Here is a 23,211-nt window from a genome sequence, read left to right on the forward strand (position 1 = left end):
CCATAGCTTTCCTTCCAAGGAGTAAGTGTATTTTAATTTCATGGCTGCAGTCACCATCTGCAGTGATTTTGGAGCCCCCAAAATTAAAATCTGACACTGTTTCCACTGTCTCCCCATCTATTTCCCATGAAGTGATGGGACCAGATGCCATGATCTTAGTTTTCTGAACGCTAAGCTTTAAGCCAACTTTTTCACTCTCCTCTTTCACTTTCTTTTTTTCCTCTTTCACTTTCATCAAGAGGCTTTTTAGTTCCTCTTCACTTTCTGCCATAAGGGTGGTGTCATCTGCATATCTGAGGTTATTGATATTTCTCCCGGCAATCTTGATTCCAGCTTGTGCTTCTTCCAGCCCAGCGTTTCTCATGATGTACTCTGCATAGAAGTTAAATAAGCAGGGTGACAATATGCAGCCTTGACATACTCCTTTTCCTATTTGGAACCAGTCTGTTGTTCCATGTCCAGTTCTAACTGTTGCTTCCATACAACAGAGTCACAAAAATCAGTAAGAAGAGAACACAAGCATAATACAAAAGAAATCATTAAACCACAAAAGGAAAAAAATAATAATAAAGAAGAAATAAAAAATCAACTGGAAAATAAGGATAAAAATGGCAATAAATATGTATCTATTAATAATCACCTTAACTGCCAATGGACTAAATGCTGCAATCAAAAGACAATGAGTGGCAGACTGGATTAAAAAACAAGAGTCCACAATATGCTACCTACAAGAGGCCCACTTTAGGGTGAACAACACACAGACTGAAAGTGAGCAGATGGATATAGATATTTCATGCAAACAGAAATGATAATAAGAAAGCATGGGTAGCAGTAATGGACTTGAAAACAAAGGTCATAAGGAAAGATAAAGAAGGACACTATATAATGATGAAAGAATCAACACAAGAAGAGTATATTACATTCAACATATATGCACCCAATATAGGAGCACCCGATTACACAGAACAAATACAGACTAAAGGGAGAAATGGACAGGAATACAATAGTAAGAGATTTTAATAACCTACTCATATCAATGGACAGGTCTTCTAGACAGAAAATCAATAAGGCAACAGAAATCCTAAATGATACACTAGAACATTTAGACTCAATTGATATTTTCAGGACATTATATATATTAAAAAAACCCAATATACATTCAAGTGCACATGGAACATTTTCTGTGGTTGACCACATACTGGGCACAAAAGAAGGCTCAACAAATTTAAGAGTACAGAAATTTCTGAAGCAGCTTTTCTGACCACAACAGCATGAAACTGAAATTAACCACAGAAATAGAAATGACAAAATAAACAAAAAACTCGATTACCTGGAGCCTAAAGAACTTGCCTCAAAAACAAAAAACAAAAAAAACCCAATGGGTCAATGATGAAAGCAAAGAAGAAATTAAAAAATACCTTGAAAAAAATTACAATGAAAAGATAACCATATAAAAATCTATAGGATGCAGTAAAAGCAGTTCTTAGAGGGCAGTTCACAGTGATATAGGCCTTCCTCAAGAAACAAGAAAAATCTCAAATAAAAAATCTAACACCTAAAAGAATTAGAAAAAGGAGAAAAAACAAAACACAGTCAGAAGGAAGAAAATAATAATAATCAGAGAGGAAATAAAGTAGGGATTAAAAATAATAGAAAGAAATCAATAAAAACAAGGGCTGTTTCTTTGAAAGAATAAATAAGATTGACAATCCTCTAGCCAGTCTCACCAAGAAGAGAGAGGAATCACATAAATAAAATGAGATATGAAAGAGGAAAAATCACAACTGATATTGCAGAAATACAAAAAAACTGTAAGAAAACACTATGAACAATTATATACTGACAAACTGAACAACCTGGAAGAAATGGACAAATTTCTACAAACATAACAGGTCACCAGAATTGAATCAAGAAGAAACAACATACTTTGAAAAGACCAATCACTTGAAGTGAAACAGAATGTGCAATTAAAAAAAACACAAAACCTCCCTACAAACAAAAGCCCAGGACCTAATAGCGCCCCAGGCAAATTCTATCAAACATACAAAAAAGAACTCATACTGATCCCTCTCAAAATCTTCCAAAAGACTGTAAAGGAGGGAGCACTCCCAAGAATATTCTATGAAGCCACTATTACCCTGATACCAAAACCAGATAAAGATACTATAAAAAAAGAAAATCACAGGCCACTATCTTTGATGAATATAGATGCAAAAAGTCCTAATAAAATACTAGCAGCCTGAATCTAACAACACATAGAAAAGATCATAAACTATGACCAAGTTGGATTCATCCCAGGATCACAGGGATGGCTCAACATGCATAAATCAATGAATGAATGTGATTAACCACATTTGACACAGAAAAGACAAAACTACATGATCTTCTCAATAGATGTAGGAAAAGCATTTAACAAAATTCAACATTCATGATACAAACTCTTAAGAAACTGGGTACAGAGGGAACATACTACAATGTAATAAAAGCTACAAACCTACAGCCAACATAATACTCAACGGTGAAAAATGGAAAGCCTTCTTGGTAAAATGTAAATCAAGACAAGGATGCCCACTCTCACCTCTTCTATTCAACACAGTACTGGAAGTACTAGCCACGGCAAACAGACAAAAAAAAGAAATAGAAGGTATCCAGACTGGAACTGAAGAGGAAAAATTGCCATTTGAAAATGTAACATGATACATAGAAAACCATAACAACCCACAGAAAAACTATTACAACTGTTAAATTCATGAACTAGCCAGGATACAAGATTAACACACAGAAATTGGTTGCATTTTTTTTACACTAACAAGGAACTCTCAGAAAGTGAAAGAATAAAAATAATCCCTTTTAAAATCACATAAAAAATACTTAGAAATAAACCTCACCAAGGAGGTAAAAGACTTATGTGCTGAGAACTATAAAACATTAGTAAAGGAAACTGAAGATGATTTAAAGAAATGGAAGACATCCCACACTCTTGAGTTGGACGAATTAACATTGTTAAAATGTCCATACTACTCAAAGCAATCTACAGATTTAATGTGATCCCTATCAAATTACCTATAACATTTTTCACAAAACTAGAACAAATAATCCATATGAAATCACAAAATTGCCAAAGCAATCCTGAGGAAAACAAGCAAAGCTATAGGCATGACCCTCCCAAACTTCAGACAATCCTATAAAACTATAGTAATTAAAACAGTGTGATACTGGCACAAAAACAGACATGTGGATCAATGTAAAAAACTAAGAAATAAATCCACACAACTATGGCCAATTGGTCTTTGACAAAGGAGGCAAGAATGCAACAATGGAGGAAAGAATTTCTTCAGCAAGTGGTGTTGGAAAAGTTGGACAGCCACATGTAATTTAACAAAGTAAGAACATACCCTTACTCCATACACAAAAAATAAATTCAAAGTGGGTTAGAGACTTAAATGTAAAGCATGACATCAGAAAACTCTTGGAAGAGAACATAGGCAAAACATTCTCTGACATAAATTATACAGTTTTTTTTTTTAAGATATTTTCTTATGTCAGAGCAAATTAGAAACAGAAGCAAAAATAAATACGGAGCACCCAATCAAGCTTATAAGCTTTTGTACAACAAGGGAAACCATAAACAAAATGAAGACAACCTATGGTGTGGAAGAAAATATTGGGTTGGCTAAATATGAAAAAACCAGAACAAAGTTTTCGAACAACCCAATATTTGCAAATGATCCAACTGACAGGGAGATTCCAAAATCTACAAACAGCTCATACAACTCAACAACAACAAAAACAACCCAATCAAAAAACGGGCAGAAGATCTACATAGACATTTTTCTAAAAAGACACACAGATAGCCAACAGGCACATGAAAAAATGCTCAACACTGCTAACCATTATAAGAATACAAATCAAAACTACAAGGAGGTACTGCCTCACATCAGTCAGCATGTTGCTGTTTTTCAGTCACTAGCAGTGTCCATCTCTTTGTAACCCCATGGACTGCAGCATGCCAGGCTCCTCTGCCAGAACTTGCTCAAATTCATGTCCATTGAGTGGGTGATAGTATCTAACCATCTTACCCTCTGCCGACCCCTTCTCCTTTTGCCTTCAGTCTTTCCCAACATCACGGTCTTTTCCAATGAGTCAGCTCTTCACATCAGGGAGCCAAAGAAATGGAGCTTCAGATTCAGCATCAGTCCTTCCAATGAATATTCAGGATTGATTTCTTTCAGGATTGACTGGTTTGAGCTCTTTGTAGTCCAAGGGACTCTCACAAGTCTTCTCCAGCACGAGAATTCAAAAACATCAATTCTTTGGTGCTCAACCTTCTTTATAGTCCAACTCTCAAATCTGTACATGACTACATGTACATGACTACCAGTCAGAACAGCCATCATTAAAAAGTATACACATAACAAATGCTGGAGAGGGTGTGGAGAAAAGGGAATCCTCCTACACTGTTGTTGGGAATGTAAACTGGTGCAGCTACTGTGGTCAACAGTATATGGAGGTTCCTCAAAAAACAAAAAATAAAGCTGCTATATGAGCTTGCAATCCTACTCCTGGGCATATATCCAAAGATAAATATAATTCAAAAAGATACATGCACCCCAACATTGACCACAACACTATTTACAATAGCCAAGACATGGAAACAATCTAATGTCCATTGACAGATGAATGGATAAAGAGGAAGTGGCACATATGTATTAATACAATAGACTGCTACACAGCCATAAAAAAGAATGAAATAATGCCATTTGCAGCAACATGAATGGACCTAGAGATCATCATACAAAGTGAAGGAAGTCAGAAAGAGAAAGACAAATACCATATGATATCACTTAAACGTTGGGTCTAAAAATGACACAAATGGACTTTTACCTAATGAAACAGAAACAGACTCACAGATATAAAGAACATACTTGTGCTTGCCAAGGCAGGGGAAGTGGGGAAGAGACAGATTGGGACTTTTGAAGTATCAGATGCAGATGAAACTTATGTATAAAGTAGATAATCAAGAAGGTCCTAATCTATAGCCCAGGGAACTATATTCAATATCCTGTGATAAAACATAATGGAGAAGAATATGAAAAAAGAATGTATATATGTAAATATAAAACTGAGTCACTGTGCTGTACAGTAGAAATTACAATATTATAAATAAGCTATACTTCAATAAAGTAAATTAAGAACAGCAACAAACCAAATATTTGTTTTTTCATGATAGAAGTTGCCATCTAACTCCAGTTGAGTGAAAGGATAGCAAATAGAAGTCTGCTGGTGGGTTTGTAGGTAAAGCTTTTAATTTTGTTTAAGCCACCATTATTTGGGTTTTCTGTTACTTGCAAAGGAATGCATTCCTAGGTAATACATGTTGTAACAAGTATATTTCACATTACAAAGAAAGAGAAACAACCAAAAACATCTCTGATCAAAAGAAAGAAAAAAAAAAGGAAGGAAAAAAAACCAAGCAAATATTTCTTTTCTTATTAATAGTAGTGAAAGAAAATAATTCAGATTGCAAATAACTGGAAAATAGAATGGCTCAGAGACTTCTACAACTGAAGGCTTACTTATACTTAGCTTTTTAGTTTTAATAACATGAAGAGTGTAAAAAATTTTCTTGCTTAAAAGAGCAAAACGAATTTCAAAACACTCCTACTAAAAAGATTAAAAATAAAGTTAATAATTTTAAAATTAAAAGAATATAATTTTGAGCCTTATAGCCACCTGCTCAGGTAGGTAACACTATCATTCAAACTTTATAATTTCCATTTTATTGTTGAGAAAATAGATTTAGAAAAATGAAATTATTTTATCAGAGTATACAAGTATTTATTGAGCTCTCACCATATTAGGCACTATGGGATATAACACTGAAAAAAATAGTTAATAATTCTTGACTTCATGGAGAGTGTATTTTAGTGGTAAAGTCAGAACCCAAATCCAGGACATTTGACCCCAAGTGTAACGCTTTCTGTTGTTAGTTTTGTTTTAACCCTATTTATTTGTTTGAATGTCACATTTAGGCATCTACCATACTTTTAACTGTAAAAATAAAAAAGATATAGTTGCCTCAAGGGGCTTACAATATATGGAAAGCATTTATAATCTAGTGGGAAAAGAACATGATGTATATGGTATAATGGGCTGAATGATGGCCTCCCAAAGTTAGGTCTATGTCCTAACCTGTGGAACCTCTGAATATAACCCTGTTTGGAAATAGAGTCTTTGGGGTTGTAATTAAGTGAAGAATATCAAGATGAGATCATCCTGGATTATCCAAGCAGGCCCTAAATCTGATGACACGTATCCTTATAAGAGAGACATTAAGCAGAGGCACAGAGAAAACCGTGTAAAGAAGGAGGTGGAGACAGAAATTATGCGGTCACAAAGCAAGGAATACCTGGAGCTACCAGAACTTAGACAAAGCAAGAACGAATTCTCCACTGAGAGATTCAAGGCAATCCCTACCAAAATGCCAGGCTTCCCAGTGGGTAAAGAATCCACCTTCAATACAGGAGACACAGGACATGGGTTCGATCCCTGGAGGAGGGCATGGCAACCCACTCCAGTACTCATGCCTGGAGACTGCCATGGACATAGGAACCTGGTGGGCTATAGTCCATACAGTTGCAAAGAGTCAGACATGACTAAAGCGACTGAGCACACACACCAAAATACCAAGGAAATTTTTCATGGAATAAGAACAAATAATCCTAACATTTATGTGAAACCACAAAAGACCTTGAAATAGCCAAAGAGATCTTAAGGAAGAGCAAAGCTAGAGATATTAAGGTCCCAGATTTCAAATTATAGTAATCAAAACAACATATTACTGGAACAAAAAGAGACACATAAATCAATGGAACAGAACAGACAGCCCAGAAGTAAACGCATGCTTATATGGTCAGTTAATCCATAACAAAGAAGGCAAGAATATACAACGAGGAAAAGACAGTGGTGGTGCTTTAGTCGCTAAGCTGTTTCCAATTCTGTGACTCCACGAAGTGTAGCCCACCAGGCTCATCTCTCCATGGGATTTCCCAGGCAAGAATACTGGAGTGGGTGGCCATTTCCTTCTCCAGGAAAAGAGATAGCCTCTTCAACAAAATGGTGCTAGGAAAACTGGGCAGCTACATTTTTGCAAAAGAATGAAATTGGACCACCTTCTTATACTATTTACAAAAATCATTTCTGAAACCATAAAACTCCTAGAAGAAAACATAAATGATATGTCTTTGACATCAATCTCAGCAATATTTTTTTTGGATATGCCTTCTCAGGCAAGGGCAATAAAAGCAAAGATAAACAAATGAAACTACAAACTAAAAACATTTTGCACAGTAAAGGAAATCATCAATAAAACAAAAAGGCACCCTATTGAATGGGAGGAGATATCTGCAAATGATATATTTCATAAATAGTTAATATCCAAACTATACTAAGACCTCATACACCTCAATATTAAAAAAAAAAAAACCTGATCAAAAAATCCACAGAAGATTGGAAAAGATATTTCTTCAATGAAGAGTTAAAATGGCCAACAGACACATGAAAAGATGCTGAACATCACTACTCATCAGGGAAATGCGAATCAATACCACAATAAGACACTTCACACCTATTAAAACAGTTATTATCAAAAAGACAACAAATGGGACTTCCCTGGTGGTCCAATGGTTAAGAGTCTGCCTTTCAATACAAGGGAAGTGGGTATGATCCCTGGTTGGGGAACTAAGATCCCACACACTGCAGGGAAACTAGGCCTGTGTGCCACAACTAATGACTCCGCGTGCTCTGGAGCCTGCACACCACGACTAGAGAAAAGTCTGGGCATGCCACAACTAAGACCTGACATAGCCACATAGATAACAAATAAGTTGTGGCAAGGATGTAGAAAAAGGGGATCCCTTGTGCACTGTTCATGGGAATGTACACTGGTACAGCAACCAGGGAAAACAGCATGGAGATTCCTCAACATGTGGAAAAAAAAGAACCACCATATCATCCAGCAATTTCATTCTAGGTAATTACCTGAAGAAAATAAAAACATTAATGTGAAAAGTTCTGTGCAACCCTATGCTCACTGCAGAATTATTCACAGTTTCCAAGATAAGGAAGCAATGTAAGTGTCCACTGATACGCAAACAGATAAAGAATATGTGGTCTGTGTGTACATGCGTGTGTGTGTGCATGAGCGTACTTCGTAGCTCAGTTGTGTCTGACTCTTTGCGACCCTCTGGACTGTAGCCCACCAGCCTATTCTGTCCAGGGGATTTCTTTTCATGCAAGAAATACTGGAGTGGGTTGCCATTTCCTTCTCCAGGGGATCTTCCTGACCCACGGATCAAACCCACATCTACTGTATCTCCTGCACTGCAGGTAGATTCTTTACCCAATGAGCCATTGGATAAGTCTTGTGTGTGTGTGTGTGTGTGTGTGTGTGTGTGTGTGTGTACACAATGGAATATTATTCAGCCATAGAAAAGAATGACATCATGCCATTTGTTACAACATGGATGGACATACAGGGTATTATGCTAAGTGTAACAAGACAAAGACAATCTCTTTGATCTCACTTATATGTGGAATATAATAAACAAAACAAAACAAAACAGACAACTTATGAATAGAAAGAACACACTGGTGGTTGCCCAAGGGTAGGGGGAAATAAGTGAAGCAAATGAAGAGGTTCAAACTTCCAGTTATAAAATAAATAAGTCACAGGGATGTAATACAGTGGTCCCCAATCTTTTTGGCACCATGGACGGCTTTTGTGGAAAACAATTTTTCCACAGATCAGGAGTGTGGGGGATAGTTTCAGGATGATTCAAGCATATTACATTTATTGTGCACTTTATTCCTAATTTAATGCTGCCACTGATCTGATAGAAGGTATTAGTTCATGGCCCAGAGGCTGGGATCCCTGATGTAATATACAGCTTAAGGAACATATTCAATTACGCTGTAATAATTTTGCATGGTGAAAGATGGCTACTAGACTTATCATGGTGATTTATTTCATCATGTATTTAAAAGTCAATCACTGTTTTCTACACCTGAAACTAACAAAATACTATATGTCAATTCTACTTCAATTTAAAAAAGAATAAAAAGAAAAGGGGGGAAAAAAGATTCCTCCCCAGGGGCTTCAAAAGGAGCACATTCCTACCAATACCTTTAATTGAGACATCTAGCCTCAACAACTGTGAGAGAATACATGTCTGTTGTTTTAAGCCATCAAGTTTGTGGTAATTTGTTACCACAAATACATATGGAATGAAACTAATACATATGATATAAAAAATTACTACCTTTGTGATTTTAACAGCTTTCCTCATCTGCTGCTGCTCCCAAATATCTTGATTTTTCTCATCTTGACTATCATCACTTGTTTCTTCATTTCTAGTTTCTAAGAAAAAAAAGTTGATGTATAAATATTCCATATTTTTCCATTCTAATTAAAGTGAAAAGTTGCACAGTTGTGTCCGACTCTTTGCGACCCCGTGGACTGTAACCTGCCAGGCTCCTTTGTCCATGGAATTCTCCAAGCCAGAATACTGGAGTGGGTTCCTTTCTCCAGGGGATCTTCCAACCCAGGGATCGAACCCAAGTCCACTGCATTGCAGGCGGATTCCTTACTGTTTGAGCCATTCTAATAACAGCAGCAATCAGCAATTCAGGAGCTTATAAATGGCTTAGCAGCACTTTTTGTGTGTTAACTTTTTCTTCCCAATACCTAATTCTGGGAGGAAGGCACTATTAGTATCCTCTCTTTACAAACAAAGAAATTTAGATAGCGAGGTTATATAACATAACCCTGTATCAAAGGACTGTGTTGAAACCAGGCCTTGATTTGAGCAATTTGACTTCAAAATCAGTACTTATCACCACACTGTCTCACTGAAAACATGGCAGTCTCACTTATGAAAAAGCTTGGGAAAAAATGAAACATTTGGTTTCATCAGAGATTCTCAATTATGCCTGAGAATCTATATATGTATCAAAAATAATTTCTGGGTTAATAGGAACCAAAATACCATTCAGAAATGGTATTATCTGAAGTGACAAAAATTTGGTAAAATATTCCTCTTAATAAATGAGAAATGTGAAAATATTCTTTGAGACATGATTATTGGTTGAGGAAAACTTTTTACTAGAGCAGGGAAGATTTTAATATATGACACCTGAAATCCCTATAGATGCTTCCATGTTAAAAAATCTTATAAAGGTAACAATGGAAGTCTTCAATATCAAAAATATTTTATCAAAAACTCTAAAAATTTTTTTAACCTGTCAAGAACAATCAAGTGGAGATCAGATAACAGTAAACATTATTGCACCCTTGATAACAGTTTGATACAGACATGTAAGATATTTTAGAAGTCAGGATGTCAGTGATATTGGTATAAAAAAAACAAAACTTAAAACATTTTAGAATAGCAGATACTACATTATGTTTTTATGGATATACTTACCATAATATATTCTACTGAAAAATGCCTTAATATTCATATACCACAAATAAATTAAATACGTACTTGTTTCTTCAGCCATTCTTTGTCTAAGTGTTTGAGGCTTCGGGGTAAATGGCATTATATCTTTAAAATCATCAGGCTCACTTTCAGAATCTTCACTGTTTTTCTTCATACCAGAGTTGGTGAAGGCATGTTTTACATCCAAAGAAATATAGTCCTCTTGGGCCCTGGCTAATTTGCATTTTCCATAGGTTGCTTGAATAAAAGCTGCATCAGGGATATCTACTGAAAGAAACAAAGAGGAGGACATTGAAAACAAAATACCAAAAAAAAGAAATATTCCTCATAATTAAAGGAAAAAAGCACCACTTTTCCAATTTTTTCATTATTTTGATATAACTGATTCAAAATCTGCATCAATAATGGAAGATATTTTGATAGAGGTTAAATATAAAGAAATGAAGCAAACCTAGAAGCATCAGAAAATAAACTGAAACAACTCCAATTAATCTTTTATCTTTCTTATTCATCAGATGTTGTTGCTGACTTTTTGTTGAGGGCTAGCTACTTCTCCTTTCCAAAAGCTCTGTGATTACCCGGGTATGGTTATGGAGAGGACTGAGTATGGAGTTACTCGTGGAGCGTGGAGAGCAGAATGACAATGGGAGAGCAGTCTGACATAAAGTACGAGGGACAGCCTACTGTGACCTGCCCCTAGACACTGGGCATTCAGGCACACAGGGAGTGAGAAACAGACTAAAAGCCAGCACACATTCAGATCAGGCTCAAGGGCCTGCGGTAATTCTCACATAAACAAATATAAGTATAAAAGAAATAATCAGGTTATTTACCAAGATTAAAATATTTAAAGGACAACATCTTTTCATAGAGCCTTGTTTTTATTTTATTCAGTACAAACTTCATTGATATCTACTCTTTCAACTCAAAATAAGTTTCTTCATGCACGATCTAAGTTGAAATTTATCTTTACACTCAGGAAACAAACGGTTTCTTAGGTAAACAAAATGGAAAGGGAAATAATCATTTCTAGCACTTCAAAAATATTAACAGGAATACCAAGTCACTGAGTAAAATTTTCTAACTTCTCTCATAAATTACTCCAAATTCTTTGAGAAATAAAAGGATGTCATATAACTGGAGATATAGAAATACTCTATTTTTTAATAAATTATTTTAATTGGAGGATAATTACTTTACAATATTGTGGTGGTTTTTGCCATGTATCAACATGAATCAACCATGGGTATACATGTGTCCCCCTATCCGGAACCCCCCTCCCACATCTCTCCCTACCCTATCCCTCTGGGTTGTCCCAGATACTGGCTTTGGGTACTCTGTTTCATGTACTGAACTTGCACTGGTCATCTATTTCACATGGGATAATATACATGTTTCAATACCATTCTCTCAAATCATCCCACCCTCACCTTCTCCCACATAGTCCAAAAGTCTGTTCTTTACATCTGTGTCTTTTTTGCTGCCTTGAATGTAGGATTGTTAATACTGTCACTCCAAATCCCATATATATGTATTAATATACAGGATTTGTGTTTCTCCTTCTGAATTACTTCATTTTGTATAACAGGCTCTGGTTTCATCCACCTCATTAGAACTGACTCAAATGTGTTCATTTTTATAGCTGAGAAATATTTCATTGTGTATATGTACCACAACTTCCTTATCCATTCATCTGCCAATGGACATCTAGGTTGCTTCCATGTCCTAGTTATTGTAAACAGTGCTGCAATGAACACTGGGGTACAATGGGTCTCTTTCAATTCTGGTTTCCTCAGTGTGTATGCCCAGCAATGGGACTCCTAGGTTGTATGGGAGTTCTATTCCCAGGTTTTTAAGGAATCTTCACACTGTTCTCCATAGTGGCTCTATGAGTTTGCATTCCCACCAACAGTGTAAGAGAGTTTCCTTTTCTCTACACCCTCTCCAGCATTTACTGTTTGTAGACTTTTTGATGACAGCCATCCTGACTGGCGTGAGATGACACCTCATTGTGGTTTTGATTTGCATTTCTCTAATAATGAGTGATGTTGAACATCTTTTCATATGTTCACCAGCCATCTGTAGAGTCCTTGAACTACAAGGAGATCAAACGAGTCAATCCTAAAGGAAATTAGTGAATATACACTGGAAGGACTGATGCTGAAGCTCCAATACTTTGGCCACCTGATGCAAAGAATTGACTCATTGAAAAAGACCCTGAGGCTGGGAAAGATTGAAGGCAGGAGGAGAAGGGGATGACAGAAGATGAGGTGGTTGGATGGCATCACCAACTCGATGGACATGAGTCTGAGCAAGTTCCAGGAGTTGGTGATGGACAGGAAATCTTGGCGTGCTACAGTCCTTGGGGTCGCAAAGAGTTGGACATGACTGAGCAACTGAACTGAACTGATATCTTCTTTAGAGAAATGTCTGTTTAGTTCTTTTGCTCACTTTTTTGATTGGGTTGCTCGTTTTTCTGGTACTGAGCTTCATGAGCTGCTTGTGTATTTTGAAGATTAATTCTTTGTCAGTTGTTTCATTTGCTATTATTTTCTCCCATTCTGAAGGTTGTCTTTTCACCTTGCTTATAGTTTCCTTCATTGTGCAAAAGCTTTTAAGTTTAATTAGGTCTCATTTATTTTTGTTTTTATTTCCATTACTCTGGGAGGTGGGTCATAGAGTATCTTGCTGTGATTTATGTCAGAAAGTGTTCTGCTTATGTTTTCCTCTAAGAGTTTTATAGTTTCTGGTCTTACATTTAGACCTTTAATCCATTTTAAGTTTATTTTTGTGTATGGTGTTAGAAGGTGTTCTAGTTTCATTCTTTTACAGGCAATTGACCAGTTTTCCCAGCACCACTTGTTAATAAAGAGCTTGTCTTTTCTTCATTGTATATTTTTGTCTCCTTTGTCAAAGATAAGGTGTCCATAAGTGCATGGATTTATCTCTGAGCTTTCTATTTTGTTCCATTGATCTGTATTTTTGTCTTTGTGCCAATACCATACTGTCTTGATGACTGTAGCTTTGTGGTATGTAAGCTTCAAACTTTCCCAATCTTTATAGCTCCCTAGGGGAATTTAACAGAGAATGCAATGGCACCCCACTCCAGTTCCATTCTTCTTTCTCAAGATTGCTTTGGTTATTTGAGGTTTTTTGTGTTTTCATACAAATTGTGAAATTATTTGTTCTGGTTCTGTGAAAAATACCCTTGCTAGTTTGATGGGGATTGCATTGAATCTATAGATTGCTTTGGGTAGTATACTCATTTTCACTATATTGATTCCTCCAATCCATGAACATGGTATGTTTTTCCACCTGTTTGCGTAACCTTTGATTTCTTTCATCAGTGTTTTATAGTTTTCTATATATAGGTCTTTTGTTTCTGTAGGTAAATTTATTCCTAAGTATTTTAGTCTTTACAATGAAATGGTGAATGGGATTGTTTCTTCAATTTCTCTTCCTGATTTCTCATTGTTGGTGTATCGGAATGCAAGGGATTTCTGCATATTAATTTTATATCCTGCAACTTTACTATATTCATTGATTAGTTCTAGTAATTTTCTGGTGGCATCTTTAGGGTTTTCTATGTAGAGGATCATGTGATCTGCAAACAGTGAGAGTTTCACTTCTTTTCCAATCTGGATTCCTTTTATTTCTTTTTCTTCTCTGATTGCTGTGACTAGGCCTTCCAAAACTATGTCAAATAGTAGTGGTGAGAGTGGGCACCATTGTCTTCTTCCTGATTTTAGAGGAAATGCTTTCAATTTTTCACCATTGAGGATAATGTTTGCTGTGGGTTTGTTGTACATGGCTTTTATTACATTGAAGTATGTTCCTTCTATACCTTCCTTCTGCAGAGTTTTCATCATAAATGGATACTGCATTTTGTCAAAGGCTTTTTCTCCATCTATTGACATAATCATATGGTTTTTACCTTTCAATTTGTTAATATGGTGTAACACATTGATTGATTTGTGAATACTGAAGAATCCTTGCATCCCTGGAATAAAACCCACTTGGTCATGATGAAAAACACTCTAATTTTTTAAACAGAATAGAAGAAACAGTTCTTAGAAATTACAGAATATACTTGACACCACAACTAAGAAAATCATGAAGTGGTTGTTTAATTATGAAGCAGTAAGTGGTGAACACTAGAAACCAACATGCTTATTAAAAACAAGGAGAAGCAAATCAAGTGATTTACTTGACTAGAATTTTTTGTAAAATAGTACCAGGAAAATGACACAGGTGTCTCTTCAACTTCTCAAAACACTCAGGATAATGTTAGCATTTCCCGACCTTGGCTACACATTAGAACTACCTGGGAAGGTTGATAATCTGATAACTAGGCTCCTATCCAAAACATGGGATCTAAATTCAGTTGATCTGAGGCAAAGGTGAACAGCGGTATGTTTTATAGCTCCCTCAGTTCAGTCGCTCAGTTGTGTCAATTGTGTTCAGTCAGTCAGTTGTGTCTGACTCTTTGCGATCAGACTCTTTGCAACATGAACTACAGCACGCCAGGCTTCCCTGTCCATCACCAACTTCTGGAGCTTACTCAAACTCATGTTCATCAAGTTGGTGATGCCATCCAAACATCTCATCCTCTGTTATCGCTTCTTCTTCTGCCTTCAAACTTTCCCAATCTTTATAGCTCCCTAGGGGAATTTAACAGAGAAGGCAATTGCACCCCACTCCAGTACTCTTGCCTGGAAAATCCCATGGACGGAGGAGCCTGGTAGGCTGCAGTCCACGGGGTCACAAAGAGTTGGACATGACTGAGCGACTTCACTTTCACTTTTCACTTTTATGCATTGGAGAAGGAAATGGCAACCCACTCTAGTGTTCTTGCCTGGAGAATCCCAGGGACAGGGGAGCCTGGTGGGCTGCAGTCTATGGGTTTGCACAGAGTTGGACACGACTGAAGTGACTTAGCAGTAGCAGCAGTAGCAAGGGAATTTAATGTGCTACCAGGCTTCAGCAATAACTGAACCGTGAACTTCCAGATGTTCAAGCTGGTTTTAGAAAAGGCAGAGGAACCAGAGATCAAATTGCCAACATCCACTGGATCATCAAAAAAGCAAGAGAGTTCCAGAAAAACATCTATTTTCTGCTTTATTGACTATGCCAAAGACTTTGACTGTGTGGATCACAATAAACTGTGGAAAATTCTGAAAGAGATGAGAATACCAGACCACCTGACCGGCCTCCTGAGAAAACTGCATGGAGGTCAGGAAGCAACAGTTAGAACTGGACATGGAACAACAGATTGGTTCCCAATAGGAAAAGGAGTACGTCAAGGCTGTATACTGTCACCCTGTTTATTTAACTTATATGCAGAGTACATCATGAGAAACGCTGGGATGGAAGAAGCACAAGCTGGAATCAAGACTGCCAGGAGAAATTCCAATAACCTCAGATATGCAGATGACACCACCCTTATGGCAGAAAGTGAAGAAGAACTAAAGAGCCTCTTGATGAAAGTGAAAGGAGAGTGAAAAAGTTGGCTTAAAGCTCAACATTCAGAAAACAAAGATCATGGCATCTGGTCCCATCACCTCATGGCAAATAGATGGGGAAACAGTGGAAATAGTGGCTGACTTTATTTTGGGGGGCTCCAAAATCACTGCAGATGGTGATTGCAGCCATGAAATTAAAAGACGCTTACTCCTTGGAAGGAAAGTTATGACCAACCTAGATAACATATTAAAAAGCAAAGACATTACTTTGTCAATAAAGGTCCATCTAGTCAAGGCTATGGTTCTTCCAGTAGTCATGTATGGATGTGAGAGTTGGACTATAAAGAAAGCTGAGCACCGAAGAATTGATGCTTTTGAACTATGGTGTTGGAGAAGACTCTTGAGAGTCCCTTGGACTGCAAGGAGATCCAACCAATCCATCCTAAAGGAAATCAGTCCTGGGTATTCATTGGAAGGACTGATGCTGAAGCTGAAACTCCAATATTTTGGCCACCTGATGCGAAGAGCTGACTCATTTGAAAAGACCCTGATGTTGGGAAAGACTGAAGACAGGAAGAGAAAGGGACGACAGAGGATGAGATGGCTGTATGGCATCACTGACTCAAAGGACACGAATTTGGGTAAACTCCAGGAGTTGGTGATGGACAGGGAGGCCTGGCATGCTATGGTGCAGAGGGTTGCAAAGAGCTGGACACGACTGAGCAACTGAACTGAACTGAACCAGGGTTATGATGATACACTTATGTTCAAACACTCAAGTGCATGAATACAGAAACAAAAATACTTGAACTGGAAGTGATTCACCTATCAGTCTCTCCCCCAGTGGCTCAGATGGTCAAGAATCTGCATGTAATGCAAGAGACCAGGGTTTGATCCCTGGGTTGGGAAGATTCCCCTGGAGAAGGAAATCGCAACCTACTCCAGTATTCTTGCCTGGAGAACTCCATGGACAGAGAAGCCTGGCAGGTTATAGTCCATGGAATTGCAAAGAGGTAAACATGTTTGAGTGACTAACACTTTCACTTTCACCTATCAGTGACTTAATGGGGTTTAATCAGTAAATCACAAGCAGTGGACTAAACAGTCAGTAAACTAGTGTTACATAAAGCTAATCCTCTCTCAAGCTACAATAAAGAAATAAAAGCTCAAGGAAGACTATTCCATCTTGTCCTGTCTATATCTAACACCTAGTTCAAGGGTTCCCACATAGCATATGCTGTTCAGACATAAGAGGAATTAATAATGTTAGCATACTGCTTTATAATAATAAAAACAGCATATTCTTACAGATTTATAACTCATAAATAATTTTCACATATATCATCTGACCTAAAAAGTAGTGGTTAGGAGGGTGATCTAGATGGCAGAGTAGGAGCTCATTTCTCCTCACAAACACATCAAATACACATCTACAAGTGGAACAATTCTCACAGAAAACCAACTGGAAACTAGTAAATCTATACAACCAAAGCTGCAAGAAGGATCCCCATGTAACTGGGTAAGACAGGGAAAAAAGGGGGCATTATGACAAGACCCATGTCCTTGGGAGAGACATGTAAGAGAGAAGGTCCACACTGGCAGACTTGTCGGGGGAGTACCCCTGCCAGCTGAGAAATCTGTTGGGACAGAGAGAGGGGCTGGAGAAGCCTAGACTTTATTTGCGTGCAGGCATGCTGACTTGCTAACAGTAAGGGTGAAAAGAACTAGTGCTGATGGCTGCTCCCCCACTGTTCTTCCCAAGCCTCAACTTACTTCCCAATCAGAAGCATGCTCCAAGTAGGGCCACAAATACAAATACGCTAAGTGCAAAAACCTGGGAGAGAACATCATTTACTTCTGTAGAGACAGTCTTGAGGGTCTGGGCTGTGGTCCTGGCTGAATCACGTAGCCCATTGTCAATGTACACATGGAAGGGGGTGAGTCTGGGGGTGGCACACCAGGTGGTACCACAGAAACGTGTGGTGGCTGGATGCTGAGGCTCAGTGGGAAGGCCCTGGGCAGGAGCATGCAATGGTTCATTTCCCAGCAGGAGTGTTCCAGCCCTGCCCACTCCACACCTCAGCATGGAGCTCAAATTAGAGTAGATAGGTCCTAGGAGAGGTCTGCCACAGAGGCAGCCCAGCCCAACAGCACAACCACCTTGATCCTACAGCCACAGTGCCCCAGCCTCTAGACCCACTCCACAACAGAGCCTACCACTAGGTCTGGAATGAACACAATGGAGAAAGAGATGTGCATTAAACTGTATCTAGCAGATGCCTGCATGGGCAGCACGTGGCTTCACTGTGACCACACAGGCCCCACTTGCATCAACAGTCACCTCTTTTGGGGCAGGGCATGCACTTAAGTCTGATCAAACACAACCTTCAGGGCTTCTACTTCAATACTGTGGGCAGAGCCTGCCCCTAACAGAGCTGTGACAGCCTCAGAGAAAAAAGGAGGCCCTGCCCACCACAGAGCCCAGGTTCTGGACACTATGACACCAATCACACTGCATGTTAAGGGGATAATGGCCAGTAAATGCTGAGGAAAGATGTGCCTGGCACCCACACCAAAAGCAGCCCACACACCAAAAATATCTGACTCACATGGTCTACACAAGGATAGTCCCACATAAAAATACCCCTTGAAGACCACAGTAGATAAATGTTTCTCCTAAATTCAGAGACAGATAAAGTAAAATGAAAAAGCAGAGGAACTACCCTTAATTAAAAGAACAAGAAGAAACCCATGAAAGAACAAATAATGAAACAGACCTCTCAGTCTACAGGCATTGAGTTAAAAAAGAAGGTAAAAAAAATTCTAAAAGAATTAAGAAATATTATCCATAGAAATGCAGATCACTGTAACAATAAACTAGAAACTATGAAGATGAACCAATCAAAATTAGACAACTCAATTACTGATATTAAAATGAATAGCAGGCTAAATAACACAGACCACATAGTGATTTGGAAGACAGAATAATGGAAATCACTCAATCAGAATAGCAGACAGAAAGACAAATGAAAAAAATATGAAAGCAACATATGTGACCTACGGGATAATATAAAGCATGCTCATCTATGAATAATGGGGTTCCACAAGGAGAAGACAGAGAAAAGGGGACTGAAAATATATTTGAAGAAATTATGGGTGAAAACTTCCCAAACCTTGAAGAAGGAACAGATAATCAGGCATAGGAAGCACAGAGGGTCCCAATAAGATGAAAAGAGACCCACACCAAGATACACATCATAATTAAAATGGCAAAAGTTAAAGTGAATTTCTAAAGGCAGCAAGAGAAAAACAAAGAGTTAATTACAAGGGAACCACCATAAGGCTATCAGTTGATTTCTCTGTAGAAACTCTGCATGCCAGAAGGAGTGGCATGATATATTCCAAGTCCTGAAAGGGAAAACCCTGCTACCTTGGATACTCTATGCTGTGCTTTAGTTGCTCAGTCGTGTCCGACTCTTTGTGACCCCATGGGCTATAGCCCTCCAGGCTCCTCTGTCCATGGGGATTCTTCAAGCAAGAATATTAAAGTAGGTTGCCATTTCTTCAACCAAGGGATCTTCCCAAACCAAGGATCAAACCCAGGTCTCCTGCATTGCAGGTGGCTTCTGTACCATCTGAGCCATCAGGAAAGCCCCTGAATACTCTACTCAGCAAGATTACCACTTAGAATAGAAGGAGAGATAAAGAATTTCTCAGACAAATAAAAACTATAAGAATTCAGTATTACTAAACCTACCCTAAAAGAAATGCTGAAAGGTCTCTAAATAAGAGAGAAACAACAATCTATAGGAAAGGGAAAATCACAATGGGATGCCAAATATATAAGAGGATTGAAGATCACTTAAATAATCTATGTACTTCATAGATTAAAAAAAAATTTTTGTAAAAGCAATTATAACTACAATGAAAAGCAAAAGAATAAGCATGAAGATGTAAAATATGAGATCAAAATTTTAAATGTGGAGGAAGGAGCTATAAAAATGTAAATTTTTTTACAACATGTTTGACTTGTATGCCTATCACTTTAAAGCAAGTTGATATAGTTATGGGTCAACATATCAATATTTGAACCCCACAGCAATCACAAATTAAAAACATAGAAGAGATTCATAGAAACCAAAAAAGAAAGGAATTCAAGCAAAATACGAAAGAAAACCATCACACCACAAAACAAAAAACAAAAAGAAGAAACAGAAAACAAGTACAAAAACAACTGGAAAACAAGGTTTAAGATGGCAACAAATACATACTATCAGTAATTTTACTTTCAAAGTCAGTGGACTAAATGCTCCAAATAAAGAGTGGCAGGCTGCATAAAAAAACAAGAACCTACAATACACTATCTATCAGAGACTCACTTCAGTGTGAAAAACACACACAGATAGAAAATGAGGAGATGGAAAAAGATATGCAAATGGAAATGATGAGAAAGTGGTACTAGCACTACGTATATCAAACAAAACAAACTTTAAAACAAAGGCTACAAAGAAAGACAAATGGCACTGTATAATAATAAAGAAATCAATACTAGAAGAGGATTTACACTCATTAACATATATACACCCAATCTAGGATCACCTAAATATATAAAGCAAATACTAAAAGTTAACTGAGCAGTTGCGGATCATGAATTTTAAATCATTATAACTAGGCTCAAACATATCTTTATTAAACAAAATAGGAACCTGTCTTGGTCAACATATTTTTGCCAATAAGAAATAAGTTTATTTATTCCTGTAGCATAGAAATCCATGCATCAGGATTCAGTAAGGCTTTGGAAAGCATTTTCTCCCTCCTGCTGGTTGTGGAAGCATTTTTCCTGCAAAAAAGTTGTCACGATGCTTGAAGAAGTGGTAGTCTTCTTGAAGAAGTGGTGAGAGGTCGGGTGAATATGGCAGATGAGGCAAAATTTCGTAGTCCAATTCATTCAACTTTTGAAGTGTCAGTTATGTGTTGTAGTCAGGTGTTTTCATGGAGAAGAACTGGGTCCATTCTGTTGACCAATGTCAGCTGCAGGCACTGCAGTTTTCAGTACAGCTTACAATTTGCTGAGCACACTTCTCAGATATAATGGTTTCGCTGGGACGCAGAAAGCCATAGTGGTCAAACAGAGAGCAGACCACTAAACAGTGACCATGACCTTTTTCTGATGCAAGTTTGACTTTGGGAAGTGCTTTGGAGCTTCTGAGTCCAACCATTGAGCTAGTCACCACCAGTTTTTGTATAAAATCCACTTTATATTACACATCACTGTCTGAGAAATGGTTTGCTGTTGTTATGAAGAATAAGAGAAGATGACATTTCAAAATGAAGACTTCTTTGATTTTCAGTCAGCTCATGAGGTACCCACTTATTGAGCTTTTTCACCTTTCCAATTTGCTTCAAATGCCAAATGACTATAGAATGATCAACACTGAGTTCTTCTGCAACTTCCTGTGTAGCTGTTAAAAGGATCAGCTTCGATGATTGGTCATTGTCAACTTCTAATGGCTGGGCACTATGCTCCTGATCTTAAAGACTCTTGTCTCTTTTGCAAAACTTCTTGAACCACCACTGCACTGTATGTTTGTTAGCAGTTCCTCAGCCAAATGCACTAGCTGATTTTGCAAGTTGCTTTATGACCCATTTTGAACTCATTTAAAAAAATCACTCAAATTTGTTTTTTGTCTATAAGCATCACTTCTATAGTCTAAAATAAATATAAAATAAACAGCAAGCACTAAATCATTAGCAAAAAAAAAACAGAAAGCAAGAAATGTGCAATAAAATGATATGTAACATAACCACATTTATTTCAGAATGTATTCCAATATCAAATGGCCAAGTTCAACAATGTAAAACCACTATTAATTTTCTGCCAACCTAATAATAGATGTAAAGTTATAACTGACAGGAATACATAACAGTAAGAGACTTTAATACTCCACTAACATCAATGGACAATCCAGTAAGGTGACAGATGAACTAAAAGAAAAGAATTCACATCAAAAAAAATCTCTAGGGAAAAAAAGTAGAAATCAACCACAGAAAGAAAAATGGGAAAAGATCAAACACATGGAGACTAAACTACATGCTACTAAAAATCCAATGGGTCAACAATGAACTAAAAGCAAAAAATACCTTAAAACAAATGACAATGAAAACACAACCATATGCAATTTATGGGATACAGCAAAAGTAGTTTGGGGTGGGGGCGGGCAGGGAAGTTCATAGTGATGTGGTCTTCCCTCAAGAAACAAGAAAAATCTCAAATAAACAACCTAACCTAACACCTAAAAAAATTAGAAAAAGAAAAAACAGAACCCAAAGTCAGCAGATGGAGAAGGAAATGGCAACCCACTCCAGTGTTCTTGCCTGGAGAATCCCATGGACAGAGGAGCCTGATGGGCTACACTCCACAGAGTCACAAAGAGTCAGACATGACAGCAACTAAACAACAAAGTCAGCAGAAAAAAGGAAATAATAAAGATTAGAGAGGATATAGATAAAACAGAAATCAAAAGAACAATAAAAAGATCAATAAAAACCAAGAGTTGGCTTTTTGAAAAGATAAACAAAATTGACAAACCTCTAGCCAGGTTCACCAAGAAGAGAGAGGAACCAAATCAACAAAATAAGAAAGAGAAGAGGAGAAATAACACTGATATCACAGAAATACAAAAAATCATAACAGAATACTAGGAACAATTATATGCCAACAAATTCGACAACCAAGAAGGAATGAACAAGTTTCTAAAACATTACAGCCTGCCAAAACTGAATAAAAAAGATACAGATATTTTGAAAAGACCAATCACTAGAAGTGAAACAGAATCAGTAATTTTAAAAAAACTCCATATAAACGAAAATCCAGGACCTGACAGCTTTACTAGGAAATTCTACCAAACATACAATGAGGAACTTAAACTTATCCTTCTCAAACTCTCCCTAAAGACTGAAGAGAAGGGAACACTCCCAAATTCATTCTATGAAGGCCACCATCACCCTGATACCAAAACCAGACAAAGACACTACCAAAAAAAAGAAAATTCAGTGCAACATCTTTGATAAATATAGATACAAAAGTCCTCAGCAAAATATTAGCAAATCAAACCCAACAATACATAAAAAAGATTATACACCATGATCAGGTTGGATTTATCCTAGAGTGACAAGGATAGTTCAATATACGCAAATAAATTAGTGTCATACACAACACTGACAAAAGGAAAGTAAAAACTCACATG

At 37.3% G+C, this 23,211-nt stretch overlaps 1 protein-coding gene across 7 annotated transcripts in view; it reads right to left on the reverse strand.

Moving 5' to 3' along the window:
* The window catches only part of GCFC2 (GC-rich sequence DNA-binding factor 2), an 81,081-nt gene that overhangs the window by 50,052 nt on the left and 7,818 nt on the right, over positions 1–23,211 (reverse strand). For 5 of the 7 annotated variants that reach the window (XR_009694750.1, XR_009694751.1, XR_009694754.1 and 2 more), the window contains 2 exons: positions 10,548–10,769; positions 9,321–9,418 (listed from right to left, as the gene is read on the reverse strand). Coding sequence is in view for 2 of the 7 variants with exons in the window: in XM_061155372.1 (XP_061011355.1) it covers positions 9,321–9,418; positions 10,548–10,769 (320 nt within the window). In the remaining 5 variants the exon portion in view is untranslated. The remainder of the gene's footprint in view (positions 1–9,320; positions 9,419–10,547; positions 10,770–23,211) is intronic. The other 2 variants (XR_009694753.1, XR_009694752.1) reach the window with 1 other exon arrangement.

This window comes from Dama dama, chromosome 11 (assembly GCF_033118175.1).
Source record: "Dama dama isolate Ldn47 chromosome 11, ASM3311817v1, whole genome shotgun sequence".
NCBI lineage: Eukaryota > Metazoa > Chordata > Mammalia > Artiodactyla > Cervidae > Dama > Dama dama.